Source organism: Castor canadensis, chromosome 10, assembly GCF_047511655.1.
Source record: "Castor canadensis chromosome 10, mCasCan1.hap1v2, whole genome shotgun sequence".
NCBI classification, from domain to species: Eukaryota; Metazoa; Chordata; class Mammalia; order Rodentia; family Castoridae; genus Castor; species Castor canadensis.
The window spans coordinates 141286806-141300845 of NC_133395.1; the positions used below are offsets into that span (position 1 = coordinate 141286806).

Sequence of the window (14040 nt, forward strand, 5' to 3'; positions counted from 1 at the left end):
TAGTATTAAATGAACAGAGACAGTGAGTTCTTTATTTACAATTATTGTCTAGATAAAAAAATTCATAAAAACAGATGGTCATAAATTATTGACCCCCTAGTGGGGTGAACTGCCAAACGTACCCCATGCTGCTAGATATAGGACGCAGAGTGCAAGCTTTGTGTACTACAGTGAGTTTTGACAAACCATTTCCTGTGTGTGTGTGTGTGTGTGTGTGTATGTGTGCAAGTGTGAGAGTGAGAGGGGTGTGTGTGTGTGTGTGTGTGTGTGTGTGTATGTTTGTGTGTGATCATCCATCATTCCTGACGAGAGATCAATGCTAATGTCAGGCCTCCTTGGTGGCTTCCTCAGCTCCCTATCCCCCAAGCTGACTCCTGTTTGCCTTGTGTCCTGGTTCCAAAAGCACAGGGAGCCTGGTGTGCAAGCACAACTCTCCTGGTGTCATGGAATGAGGTCACAGATACATGACTGAATGAAGGAGGGGGGGGATGGAGAAATGCAAGGAAAAAGAAAAAAACTCCAAAAAAACCACCATGTTCCAGGGCTGCCCTGTGTTTCCTGTGTGCAAGGCTCTCCTTCCTCAGAAGTGTGCACGGCCTGGCTTTGGTGATGTTCATACTGGAATCCAACCAGCACATCCGAGGGCTGGTCCCCCGTGGCTGGGATGCAGTTTTCTCTGCTGGGTACATTCAGAGATCTTCATGACATTCAGGGGGTGCTCTTTCACACAGAAGGTCCTCTTTATAGAAAGATTTTGCCAGGTGGGATGGGCTGACTTTGAACCCTAAACCCCTCAAGTTTTTCCACAGCCATCCAGACGTAGGCCCTCCCAGCTGACTATGGCTCTTTTCCCAAGTGGCTCTCATCTTGTGAGTGGAAAAGTTCTCTGGGCCTGGAGTAGGGCAGGGGCCGGGCTGACGCAGAGCGAGTGTGGCAAGGGTCAGCATGGAGAATGGATTTTGCAAGCGAGGCAGAAAGTGTTTGGTTTTCCTCGAAGCCTGGGACATCATCGATCATGGTATTCAAAATGTCTTTTGCACTGTACAAGTTTATGGAAAAAGATTGTATGCTGAAAAGTCTCAAAGCAAACTTTGTATTAAATACAAAAGTTCTTTTATGAAAAAAGCTGAGACCCACAAAGTGCTTAGCAGTTAAGAGGCCGACAGACAATTAAATAAGCTCTTATTAAGTGGGATTACTAGTGCCGTTATTGTCTTGGGGGAAAAAATAGCCACCTTTTCTCACCTGTGATACGGGAGGGTTTCAGAATGGCTTTCTTTCTGGGAAAGCAGGACTTGCTGTTAAAAGGCTACAGTATATATTGTGACTACAGGAAGACAATTTGGTTTTAAAAATCACACTGAATACATCTCAATATACACATTGTAAGGTTCATTCGGATCTAAATAGTGCAGATAAAAAGGCTATTCTTCTTCAAAAATAAAAATAAAAGCAGCAAGCCATACCAACCCTCATCCACTATGCCAACAGCTCATACGCTGCCTTTATAAGGAAATAAACCTCTAAATTACTAACTAAAAAAATCAACACAATAGCATGTATAGTATCTCAACACTACCTCGACCTCTGCACAGACAGAGCCAGAGACGACTTGGTTTTGAAATGCTCTTGGTAAACTCAAGCGAGTTTCATTGAGAGGAAAGTCCTCGACCTGTGCTTTGGAGCCTTCTCTCCTCTTCTCCCTTCGTCTACGGAGCGTTTTGTTCTGTTGAACCCCTCAGGATGGATCCTCGGAGCATTTGACTTCTGCCTGAGCCTCCCACGGTAGTGACATTATTGAACGGAAACAGCAGGCAAAAAATCAGAGCATGGCTATTGTAAAATATCAAGGATGCAATCCAGGGCAAGTGTCTGTTTGGTCGAGCCGTTTTGATAGCATCTCGGCCAGCAGAGTTCTTAGACCGTACAAATAGCCAGAGACGTTATCTACAGGTTTGTAAACAAGTTACATTCATCTTTTAGGACATAAATAAGTTAAAATAGAGCAATTTAAGCAGAAACAAGGCAACATGCCGGCAAAGAAACTTTATAGATCCATGTATATATATTTATATATATATATATATATCTCTACCTATCTATATGGACGTATACAGTCTTGGAGAAGTATACGTTGATATAGATACAAAGAAATGGATATAACCTTGTGAGGTCTATGAAGTTCTTGGGTTCCATTGGTGCAAATCTACAAGGCAAGTTAAGCTCTGCAATTTCAAAAAGTTATTAAATTAATCTATACAACTGAGACCATGCTGCGCAAGCATTTCAAAAATTACAGACCAGTGGATTGGATAAGTAGTCTCAGAAAAGAGTGTTTGCAGTTCCCGCCTAAGAAAACAAGTAATCCTCCTCCCCAGCCCCCCCCCCCCCCCAAGAACCAACCCAGGGGAGGATGGGAAGTGTCCAGTACATTCATGCGGGAGGACCCTGGCCGGGGCGGGTGCATGGCTGGTCCGTGTCTGGGCGGGAGCCAGGAAGGGCTTGCTCCGGTCGCCTTCCACCCCCCACGCTCCCGGGGGAACCCGGCCCCTTGCGTCGGAGTGAAAAAGGGTTCAAACAGCATCGCAGCCAAAGGGCCTGGGGGTGGAAACATCGCGTTTCTCTCGCTTTTGCGCTCCTGCTGCGGCTCCTCGCCGGGTAGTGAGTCGGGGCCTGGAGGGGTGAGTGCCCGGGAGGCCGGGGCGGCCGGCAGGGTCCTCAGCTAAAGCGACGTCTCCAGGCTGTGGATGGGGCTCCCTGGACTTGAAGAGGTAGCTGATTTGCTCGTGTCTGTCGTCAGGTTGATCCCGCTGTCGATGGCGCTGTTGTTTTTGTTGAGCGATGACGGCGGGCTCGAGTTCTGCTTGAGCGCGGCATCTTCTTCCAGGTCGGTGTCGTCGATGAGGGGGATGTGGGGCTGGGAATCTTCGATCCGGAATTCAGGATGGGCCATGAAGTTATGAATGGAGGTTCGAGACTCAGGCTTTTCTAACCCTTCATAGAGAGAGCTACGGAACGCCTTCACGACGCGGATCTGCAAGGGAAAGCACGGGGCTCAGGCGGTGCCCTGGGGCCGCGGGGCACAGGCGCGGGGCTCGGAGGAGGGCGTGGGGTCGGGGACGGGCGTGGGCGCCGGAGTCCACAGTCGCTGGTGTTACAGGCAGCGACCGGGGGAGGAACGGCAGAGGGGCTCAGGTTATGCATCCATGAGCTGGCTTTTAGTGGCTTTGGTTTGGGTCTGAATTCAGTATTAGGATATAAAAGCCCCTCACGGAGGCGCCGGGACACAGCCGTGGAAGGGAGAGCAGAGTCCACTCCGTTGGGCACCCGACCTAATGAGAGACTGAGCCTTGTTAACATCATGGCAGAGGTTTGACCATGCAGAGGGGATTAGGGCGGGGTGGGGGAAGAAATAGGAAAGAGGAGAGGCTAGTTTTAAACAAATTAATCTTAAACAAACAAACAAACAAAACCACACAGTTAAACCACATTGAACAGGTAATGTGTCACACAGAAAAGAGACAGAAAGGATGAGGTGGGATGAAAGAAGACACACAAGGGCCAAACAGAAAGACACATCAAACCAAGGCAGCAAAGCAAACCAAAGCCAACTCAGGGCTTTCTGAGGTGCAGAGCAGAGGCAGCCAGAAAGCACAGAGGAGCCCGCAGATGTGACATCCAGCGGTGGGAGCATGCCACGGTGGGGTCAGGAGCCACACAGCACACAGACGGACACACGCTACACTTGGAAGCCTGGACAATGTGAACAGAGGTTGTTTGTACCCAGCGTTTCTTTCCTTCATGCATTTGGGAGGTAAACACTCGAGTATAGACTGAAAGCCCTGGCCAGTCATTGGAGCTTGCCTTGGGGTTCCTTGTTTCTTGGGGTATTTTGTTTATTTCTGAATTTGTGTTTTGGAAACACAAAACCAAAAACGTGGCTAGAATCAGATGGCGAAACCCAGCCCCCCAGGGGGGTGGTTCTGGGGTGGTCGTGGAACTGAGCCACAAGACAAGTGAGGTGTTCCATTTCTGGTTGTGAACCATGCATCCGAGCCTCAGTTTTCTCCTCTGAAGAACAGGAGGAAAGGCTGGGGGGTGCATGGCTCAAGTGGTAGAGTGCTTGCCTAGCATGCACAAGACCCTGAGTTCAAATCCCAGGATCACCAAAAAGCAAAAATAAAACGGAGAAGTGGGACTGGATCTGTAAGGCTGGTGGACAGAGCACTGGACTTGACAGAAGGAGCCAATGGAAGGGCATGCCTGCTTCTCTTGCCTTGGCTGTGGTGAGACACACCATCTCTCTGGTTACGCTTTGTCCTGCCTCAAGGGTGCAGGGAAGGACCCTCATGTGAAAGAGAGGTGTCCTTTTCTTGGATGCCCGGGAGGGGAAGCATGCCTTTCCTCTCAAGGGACTGATGGGACATGGGACAAAGGCGCCTCTGGCTTTCTTCCCAGTGCTCAGAGCAGAAGGAGGGGTGGAGAAAACAAGACGACCCCAAAGCAGCCAGGGGCAAAGCTTTGGCAGCTGAGGTGTGGGGCTAAGGGGCAGGGCTAGAGTGGGGGGCCTTCTGAAAGGCAGAGGACTGCACAAGATGGTGGTGGAAGGCCTTGAAACCCCAGACTTGAGCTCAGTGAAACCCGGGGTAGCTCTTCTGTGGGGCTTGGTGGGGAAAGCCCTCTTCCATGGAGGTGAAGCTTCTAGGTGATTGCTGGATGATTCTGTCACACTTGAGCGTTCAGTTGCTTGTTTCTAAAGCATGCTCCTCTGCCTGCTAAGTCAGAGTGCAGAGAGAGGAATTCCAACTTGACCTGCACCAGTCACCCTGCTTGGTTTGTGCAAGTGTTTCCCTGCCAATTTTCCTCCTTTGTCGTCAGCCACCACTTATTAGAGCTGACTTCTGCTTGTCTTCTGAAAAGCATCTCTGTCCCTCCTCCTCTCGTGTGCTGGGAACTCCAGAGAACCAGACTGTCTTCGTGCTGGCCCTTTGTGAGATGGTGGTTTTGATTGCCCTGAGCTGTCTTTGCCTCTGATCCCCTATTTGTGGTCCTGTAGAGATTACTAATACTCTCATCTCCTTACAAATGGGCCAGCTGCACCCTTGATTATGTGAAAACAAAATAAAAAAGGTACTACAGGCCCCAGTTCCTCATCTGTAAAATGGGAATAATAACCATGGTGGCACCTGTCCAGCCTAGTGCTCAGTGCTCTCTGAGGCTGACTCGTACTGGTTGGTTGGAACCCTAGTGCATATATGTGGGGGAAGGGGACAGTGGCAGACCCCTGTCATGTGACTGTCAATGCAGAGGGGACAACACACAATGAGATGAGGCCCTCCGCCCTCCCCCGGCATGGAGACAACAGAAAGAATGAACTGCTCTAGACAAGACTGTGGGACAAGACTTTTTGGGACACCCCGCCATGGCCATCCCAAGTCTCCACTTCGGTTCTCTCTGCAGCTGAAATGGAAAAAAAAATAGGGGAAGAAAAAAAATGCTCTCCCCTCCCCCCTCCCTGCCTGCTATAAAGGTGGGCTTTGGGGCAGAAGCTGCGCTTGGGGGAAGCCAGTGGGTGGGAATGCAGAAGTTTGAAGTCATCTGCAGGAGGGGCAGGGAGCCTTGTGCGCTCACTAGGAGAGGTGCAGAGGTCCTGCTGAGATGGGTCCCACATACTCGAATGTTTACCCGGCTTCAAGGAAGCCAAGAGTCTGGGATTAATTCACATTCATTTCAGGCTTAGTCAAGGTTAAAGACTCACAACCTCTTTTAATTTCACTCTCTCTTGCTGAACTCTGTGTCCAGGGTTCTCTAGCCCTCTAGGGAAACAAACACATGGAATATTCAGACAGTGGAGAGGTCTAGGGCCCCCCCAGAAGCAAGCCATTTTCTCACCAACCCAAGGTCATACTAAATTAGTTACCAAACTCTTAAGAGAGGTCCAGCTTTCCTTACTGGTCACTGTGTTTCTTCTCCTGACAGTGCCTGCCCTAGCAGTCTTCAGAACTGGAGTCTGAAGGGGACGTGGGGGGCAGTGGTGCCCTGACTGTCTAGTGAGGTACAGCGACAGAACCCACCTGGGCCTGGCTCAAGAGTCCTGCTTTTGGCTTAGTGGGCTTGAAGGAGTAGGACTTTCACTGACAAACATGGAGCCAGCTATGAACTTGCTAAGAAAAAAGATGGCTTGAGATAAGTTAAGGATCCGAGGGGGATAAGGAGGAGCAGCTGTGAGCTTGGCCTTGGATGAAAAGGCCAAGTAGTATTCTGGGTCACAGTGGGAGGACACGCTTTGCAGTCCTTGCCAGGCAGGGGGAATCCCTATAGAGAACACCTCTGCCAGCCTCCAAACCTGGGGCTTCTCCCCTTGTGAGGCTGTGGGCCTGGGCACTGGCCCTGGGATGGAAATTCAACCCCTGCAGCTCCAAGTCTGTGGACCTGTCTGGGAAGCGGTGTGGAGTGGTGGGAAAATGAGGGGCCGTGGAGGCTGACCTGTTGCTGCTCCGTCACTGTGTGCTCTTGCCATGTCGGTGTCCTCCATTATGTGAACATATTGGCAGACCCTCCCCTCCCCAGATTCAGTTGTGAGGCGTATGTGAAGTAAAGGAACTGAGCACTGCTCTGGAAACGTCCAGTGGGTTGAGGGATAGGTATTAAAGGAGTGCCACCGAACTCTGGGGAATAGACCGAGTTTTGCATAGCTTGAGTGTGTGCAGGATTCCAGGGCGCTCCTCACATGCTCCTGCCTGCCTGCGGTGTTGTGGAGGGGTGAGGATGTGCTGGGGTCTTTCCTCACCCTGATGTCAGGAGTTAAGAGTCAGCACCCAACACGTTCTGCACTGCCTCCAGGCTCAACTCAATAATGTAGGGGACAGAGGGTTAGCTCCTCCTGGGGGACACAGACCCAGGTGTTTTTGCCTTGGCAGGCACACGACCATCTTCCTCCACTGCAGACCCCCAGGAAGGAGTCCTAGCTCAGAGCGTGGGGCAGCCCTCTCACTCCATCCCACCCACAGGCTCATCTCCTGCCTCCTTGCTACCTGCTGCCCACCTCCCAAAGCACTGTGGTTTCTGCAGGACCTTGCCTAGAGAGTCCTTAGAGTCTTTGGAGACTAGATGAGGTGACATTATAGAAACTATGCAAGCAGAGGATGAGAGGATGTTTAATTAGCATTTGCACTGTGACCATGGTGGCCAAAATGTATATGTGGAAACCAGAGAGGTCATGGTCTCTTCTGAGAGCAAGTGCCCTTAGGAAGGAGGATGGTCAGGTTCTTTTCGAGATCCCATGCCCAAGGAAGGGTCCAGAAGGGACCCTGAATGATGGGCTGGATTCTAGAACACAGAGTAGGGCTCTGGGATTGTTAGGGAGGCATAAGGAGTGGCAAAAAGGGGATGGGTGAGAGTTGTGTATGACTGGCTCCGGCTCTCTGAGAGAATAGGGCCCAGAACTAGTCAGTCAGCTTTGGTGCAGCCTCTGCCTAGGTACCCTTCTGAAGGCTGCCCCAAAGTTGGGGTCACGTAGAATGATTTATCTGGTTTATAAAGAGATCAGAGATAAGAAGGTAGGCATAAATGGCACATCTTATCTCTGCAGGACAAGCATTGCCCGAGGAATGCTTTACAAATGATGCAAAAGGAAGGGTGAGAGTGAAGTCGCCCAGGCAAGAGAACAGCCGGAACAGTTCCTTCCAGACTGTGAGAGCTGGCATTAGAGCTAAGCAAAGGCAAGATATTCAGGGTGGCATGGGTGCCTAGGAATGTCACATGAGCTGTCGTGGCCAGGGTGAAGTGCCACACTTCAAGAAAGAAGCTGAATCAGGATGGAGAAAGAACTGAGCTTGTGCCCAGAAGTCAGACCCCCCGCAAGTTTTAAGAGCTGTGAGGATGTGAGGGTCACCAACATGGAACATTTAGTGACTGCACTTCAAGACAGCTTGGTGCTGAGAAAGGCCAGAACTTGAGGGGACAAGGAGGGGAAGGTCAGCTGGTGAGGGCCACACACTAAGGTGAGGGCTTTCTGTTCTGAAGGGGGAGTAGGGGTAGGGCTTCATGCTTCCTGCTCTGAGAAAGCCTGGCAGTGGTCTCCTAGTGACAGTCTCTCTTGGAAGCACGGCTCAGATACTGTCTGCTCAAATGCATCTCCGTGTCGTCTTGGCTCACTCTGTGCTAATGAATGAGCACTACTCAGAACCCTTCCTGTCTTCACGCCTGGCAGGACGGCCGCCACAGGACGGTCATGGGACATGAGCACAGACTTCAGCAGCTATTTGGTGGCCTGTGCCTCCTGCCAGAGGGCCACAGTGGAATAGCTCCCGTCCCACACACAGGTCCTTTCCTGCTCAGGGGTAGGGGTGTGTTGTGGGAGTTCTGGCGTTAGATGGGGTAGAGGCACTTTCTGAAGCATCAGAGATGAGGCCTGGAATCTGTTTCTCACCAAGGAAGCTGAAGGCTAGCTGGGTGAACGAACACACCATTCTGTTTGGGAAGACCAGAGCTAGGAGTGCCCTTGCATTCTGGGAGTCAGCTTGACTGAAGACAAAGCAAGGGAGACAGGTGGGAAATACAGATGGATTCCATCTGGGACCTGAAGCCATGGAGAGGTCCAGGAAAGTTCTAGATATGGCTAGAGATGAGTGACCAGGCTAGATGTGGTGGCATGAAGAGATGTGCTTGGCAGGAGGCAGGTGATGGAGAGGTCAGGCTATCCCTTAGACGAGAAGGGCCGGACATCAAAGGTTAGACCTGTTAGGCTAGTTGGCACCCAGATAAGATGCAAGGTGCACCCTACCATTTCCTACCTAGGCCAGTGGAATGGATCAGGTGCCTCTTTCCTTCAAGAAGGGGTCAGAACTTCAGCGTGTTCCACCCTCTGCTGGGAGAGGGGCTTGTAAGGCACCTGATACCATTGTGGGTGTAGGGGAAGGGATTCACGAAGAGGGCAGAGGCTCTGAACTGCTGGGGCTAGGCCTCTGGGAGCAGGATTCATGACTGACTATGACTTCTGACCTGCTGTGACCTCATGGCTCTTGACTCATTTGTGTCCAATCACTAATGGGTGTCTCCTTGACCAGTTCCATCCAGGAACCCTGGATGATGTGACCCCTATCTTGGTTGGCCCCCAATGTGACTGGCTGTGACCCCTGAGGGGCTTCAACCCCTTAACCCATAAAAAACCTTCTGACTTGGCACGATTGTCTCATGGTGAACTCTGACCCTTGCCTTCAGGGACCAGGCTTTTCCTGACAAAGTAGGATCCAAGAGCAATAAGACACACTATGACCCTTGATGACTGTGCTCCCCTTTGGCCTCTGGGATGCTGTGGTGGATTGGAATTGCTTGATCATTGATACTCTTGGACTGACCCGGACCTTGTGGGGTCTGGGTTGTGACCCTAACAACCCCCTACTGGCTGGTTATAACCCAGACCCTGACCCTAACTGACCCTGGTCTTCTGAATGACTATCACCCTGAGACTGGCTATGACTTCCTGAGTCAATGGGACCGTCTTCAGTCGCTAGGACCCTTCATTCCCCTGGGCCTCATAGTGACCAGCTGCCCCCCATGTCCTCTGATGCCCCAGCCCCTTCCCGCCTGCCCGCCCAGAAGCTGGCATTGGTGGCACCAGTGGAGGCGGTAAGGAGTCACACTCACGCCCAGCTGCAGCAGGAGGAAGGCTGGTCGGAGAGGAAAGAGCATTGGGCAACGACACGCGACTAGGGCTAGAGAGATTGGCTACGTCCTGGCTCTGGCTGGTGACGGAGGACTGTCTCCGCAGAGCCCCCTGGAAGGAGGCCCCGCTCTTGAAAGTATTGACTACTTCAATCTGCAACGGAGGAGAGAACGAGACAAGTTGCGAGAAGAACGCACACAACAGCTACACGACTGACGGGCGCAACATCACAGAACAGCCGCAGCCACGGCAACACTGACAACATCACTTAAACCAAAATGAAAATACCACACACGCTCCAAGGCTCGGAAAGACGTCTGCTCAGCTCCGGGCCCATCTGTAGGCCCCAGGGCCCCAGAAGGTCAAGGGTCCAGCCTCTTTCCTGCACTAGTGGCTCGGGGGCCAATGGGCTGGGCTCAGGCTGGCTGGGGTAGAGGTGGTGACGATTGCCCATTGTGAGAGAAGAGAGTGGTACTCAGCTCCCTTGGATCTAGGCATGGAGTCAGAGTGGCATGGTATGGTGGGGGCCCTGGGGTGGATAGACCTTGCTTGGCCCAAATTCCAGCTCTTGTCACTTACTAGCTAGGTGACCTTGGGCAACTCCCCTCTCTGAGTCCCGTCTCTTGTCCTTAAGAAGGGGCAATGCCATTTACCTGGCAGGATTATCTGTAAGTGGCAAAGCACCAGGTCCACATTAGTGCCCGGGAGGAGGCAGGCACCACAGGCGCCCACGCCCACTCAAGAAACTATAGCCTTGCTTCCTCCTGAAATTTATGATTTGCAGGCAGTGACAGCCCCAGGCCGGGCAAGGAGAGCTGCCCAGTCCCTCACAGGAAGTGGGGGCTGCCAGGGTCCTGGTCAGAGCAGGAGAGCCTGGGCCCGTGTCAGGCGACTGGGTCCCTGCCCTGGCGTGGCGTGGCCAGAACAGGGGAGTCATACCCACCTCTCAGGGACTGTGAGGGTGAAAGGAGATGAAGTTTAGGGCAGGGTTCTGTGGGGGAGTGAAACGGGAGCTGTTTGCTACACAGGATGGAAATGAAGTTGCTTGTCCACACCTGGGGACTGATGAGGTCAGGTGGGTGACTCTTTGCAACACTTTCTCAGAGTGTTGGGGAGGGGGGCTGAAGTTCCAGCTCCCACTCTCCTCTCTTTGGGCAAGAGAACCCTCTCTTGGGTTCCTAGAGCACACCTGTAAGCTACAACACCTGACCGGTGCGAGGATGTGTGCCTGTGTGCGCATGCATGCGTGTGTGTCTTGCACCATACACCAGGTGCCACATGGTGGGTGTGCACTGTGTTCTAGGAAGAAGGCTGGGCAGGTACCGTGCACTTGTGCTCCCCACATGTCACCCTGGCATGCATATGTGTGCCTGTGTATGTGGGGATTATAGCCTTTCCTCTCCAGAGCCTCCTCACACCCGGGGGGAGTCTGAGGCACTACTGGAGACCCTCATGTGCGTGAAAGACGTGCATGGTGAAGGTGCCTCCACTCCCCCACCCCCACCTCAGGGCTCAGAGAGAACCTGGGGCCACCCTGGCTTGCAGCTTCCCTCCAGCCCCTTCTGGTGGCTGCCCTCAGCCACCACAGTCCCCTCCCTTGCCTCAGCCCTCAGCCACCAGTCCCCACTCTCTCAGGAGCTCCCCCTGGGAACATATGATGTCTGTGACCCGACTGCAATTCTTGCCAGGCAGTGAAGGTGGATGGTGTCTTCCGGAGGGGGCTGCTCTGGGTTCCGTAGCAGCCAGAGCTGCTCGAGGAACGAGGGTGTGCAGATGGCTGGTGAGACAGTGGGGGCTGGTCTGGGGCCTGGTAGTGGCCCCACAGGTCCCTCCACAGCCACCCTCTCTTGGTGCCAGAGCTGGCCCTGGGGGGGCCTGCTCACACTTGCTCCATCACCCATTCTCCCCAGCCCTCCCAGCCCAGGAACCTTCCGCACCTGTGTTTGGATTCGGTTCAGGCCCCGGAACCACAGAATCTGACCGCGCCGCAGCTCCCGCTCTGCGTGGTCTATCTCCTCCACGTCCTCGTTGAGCTCTTCCTCGGGGATCTCCTCCTTCTGTGTGAGCCGGCCTGCTTCCTTCAGGAACTTGAGTCTGCTTGTGGGGATGGTGGCGATGACCTGCAAGGGATGTGGCCCAGCCAGGTTAGGGCCCCCTTCTTCCCTGACACCCACCCTCCCTCCTTCTCCTCTTACCCACTTACCAAGTCATGGGATCACCTCACTCCTTAACCATTTCAGTCACTCCTTAACTCAACCTTTTCAAGTCCTTATTAATGGGCTTTTAAACACACTCCTTCATCAAGAGTCAAGGAGACGGTGTTTCTTTCCATCTTGGCTTTGAGGAGTTAGACAAATGTGACTTGGTCTTGTGACCTTGGGCAAGTCATTTATCCTCTCTGAGTTGTGGTTTCCCATCTGCAAAGCTGGGGGGCAGCTCTGAGAAGTGTTAGTATTAAGCCCAGTGTTGTGTGAATGTTGTGTGGGAGACCTCAGCCTGTGGCTGGGTCTCAGGTCTCATGGGCTCAATCCCCCTGAGCTTGCTGGGCTCTGGGTGCCCTGGGGGCAGCTAGTCTGGAGCAAAACTGAGGTGGCTCCTTATGGCTATGAGGACAGACATGGGCTCAGCCTCATGGGCTCCCCAGGAGCACTGCCCACTGGTATCAGTCCTAGTCCTCATGAGCCTGTTCCCTGATTAGGGATGCTGAGGGCCCCCTTGGGGGAGGGCCCAGGGTTTTAACATGTCCTGGCCCCAGGGTGTCCAAAAATGGGCAACTTTGATTATCAACTCTCCAAAGTTTACAGAAGAACCTTTTGGATGAAATTAACTTTTTTCTTTTAGTTATATTAGGGGTTGAACTCAGGGCCTTGTGCTTACTAGGCAGGCCCTCTACTTCTTGAGCCATTCTCTCAACCTTGTTTGCTCTGAGTTTTTTTGGGACAGGGTCTCACTTATGCCTGGGCCAGCCTGGACCACAGTCCTCCTCTTTGTACTTCATCTAGCCATTAGTTGAGATGGGGTCTTGCAATCTTTGTGTCCAGGCTGCCCTGGAACTGCATTCCTCCCAATTTCCACCTCCCAAGTAGCTAGAGTTACAGATTCGAACCACTGTACCCAGCCTTCTTTATTTTCTTGTTTACATTTGCCATGTAGCTTTTTTCTCTAGCCGGGGACAGCCCAAAGAGAACAATGTCACAGGCCTATGGAGTCCCTACTGCCTGGGTGTCTAGGTATTTTGGGAACAAAGCCCTTTTGGCCCAGGATTGGCTCTGAACACTTCTCCTAAGTAGTGCCCTGGGTCAGGAGACAGGGCTCCTAATGGTGTGTGTGAGTTTGTGTGTGTGCATATGTCTGAATGCACACATATGCCTGGAACTTGGGCAAATGTAGGGAAGGAACTTAGTGGGAGAATGCTGGAGGAGTCACTAGAGGGCATCTCCAGAGCCAGGGGTGACCTCAGGTACAGCACAGAGTCACATGGCAACATGGCAGCCTTTGTCCCATTCATTCCCTCTGAGCCCCCTATATAGGACTCTGATTGGTGCCTGCAGGCCCAAATGCCACTGACTAATTGCCTCCCCCTCTTCTTTTTTTTTTTTTGCTTTTTGATACGGCCTCACTATATAGCCTAGGCTGGCCTTGAACTCTCAATCTTCCTGCCTCAGCTTCCCCAATGCTGGGATAATAGGTGGACACCACCATGTCTGGTTTATTCTCCCTTTTCAACACAATGGCTTTAGGCTATGACCCTTGGCAGGCAAGAGCATCTATCTGGCTTGCTTATTTATTTATTTATTGGTGAGACTGGAGTTTGAACTCCGGCCTTTGTGCTTGCAAAGCAGGCACTCTACCACTTGAACCATATCGCCAGTCCATTTTGCTCTGGTTACTTTTGGAGGCAGGATCTTGCAAACTATTTGCCTGGGCTGGCCTCAAACCAGGATATTCCTGATCTCAGCCTCCTAAATAGCTAGGATTACAGGTATGAGCCACCAATGCCCAGCTCTAGCTAGCTTTAATAATGTCATACTCATTATATTCATTTTTTCTTAGTTTCTATTGGGCAAGTAACTGATTTTCTAGTCATGTTAGTCATATAGCATGGCCTTGTGAAATAAATTTAAGTTAAAAACTCCTCTGATGCAAGTGAAAGAAAATATTAAGTAAACAACAGGAGTAGTAATGCATAGAAAAACTCAGAGTACTGGTACTCAATCCCATCGCTCAGGTGTTCAGTGCTGGGAAGGCCTTGCCTGGGATGGGCAGTGTGTCCATAGCAGAGCCAGGACTAATCCTGGGGCTTTAGGCGTCCCCATCTAGTGCTCTTTCCTTTCCTCTACAGCGAGGCTCCACCAGCAACCCACTGCACATAC

At 52.0% G+C, this 14040-nt stretch overlaps 1 protein-coding gene across 12 annotated transcripts in view; it reads right to left on the bottom strand.

The window, feature by feature from the left end:
• Atp2b2 (ATPase plasma membrane Ca2+ transporting 2) overlaps window positions 1–14040 on the bottom strand; it is a 333232-nt gene continuing 319192 nt past the window's right edge. For 8 of the 12 annotated variants that reach the window (XM_074044411.1, XM_074044412.1, XM_074044415.1 and 5 more), the window contains 2 exons: window positions 11605–11787; window positions 1–3034 (listed from right to left, as the gene is read on the bottom strand). In XM_074044411.1, coding sequence (XP_073900512.1) covers window positions 2723–3034; window positions 11605–11787 — 495 coding nt within the window. In that variant the 3' untranslated portion in view covers window positions 1–2722. Of the gene's footprint in view, window positions 3035–5761; window positions 5817–9648; window positions 9821–11604; window positions 11788–14040 lie in introns of all 12 variants that reach the window. The other 4 variants (XM_074044422.1, XM_074044421.1, XM_074044418.1 and 1 more) reach the window with 2 other exon arrangements.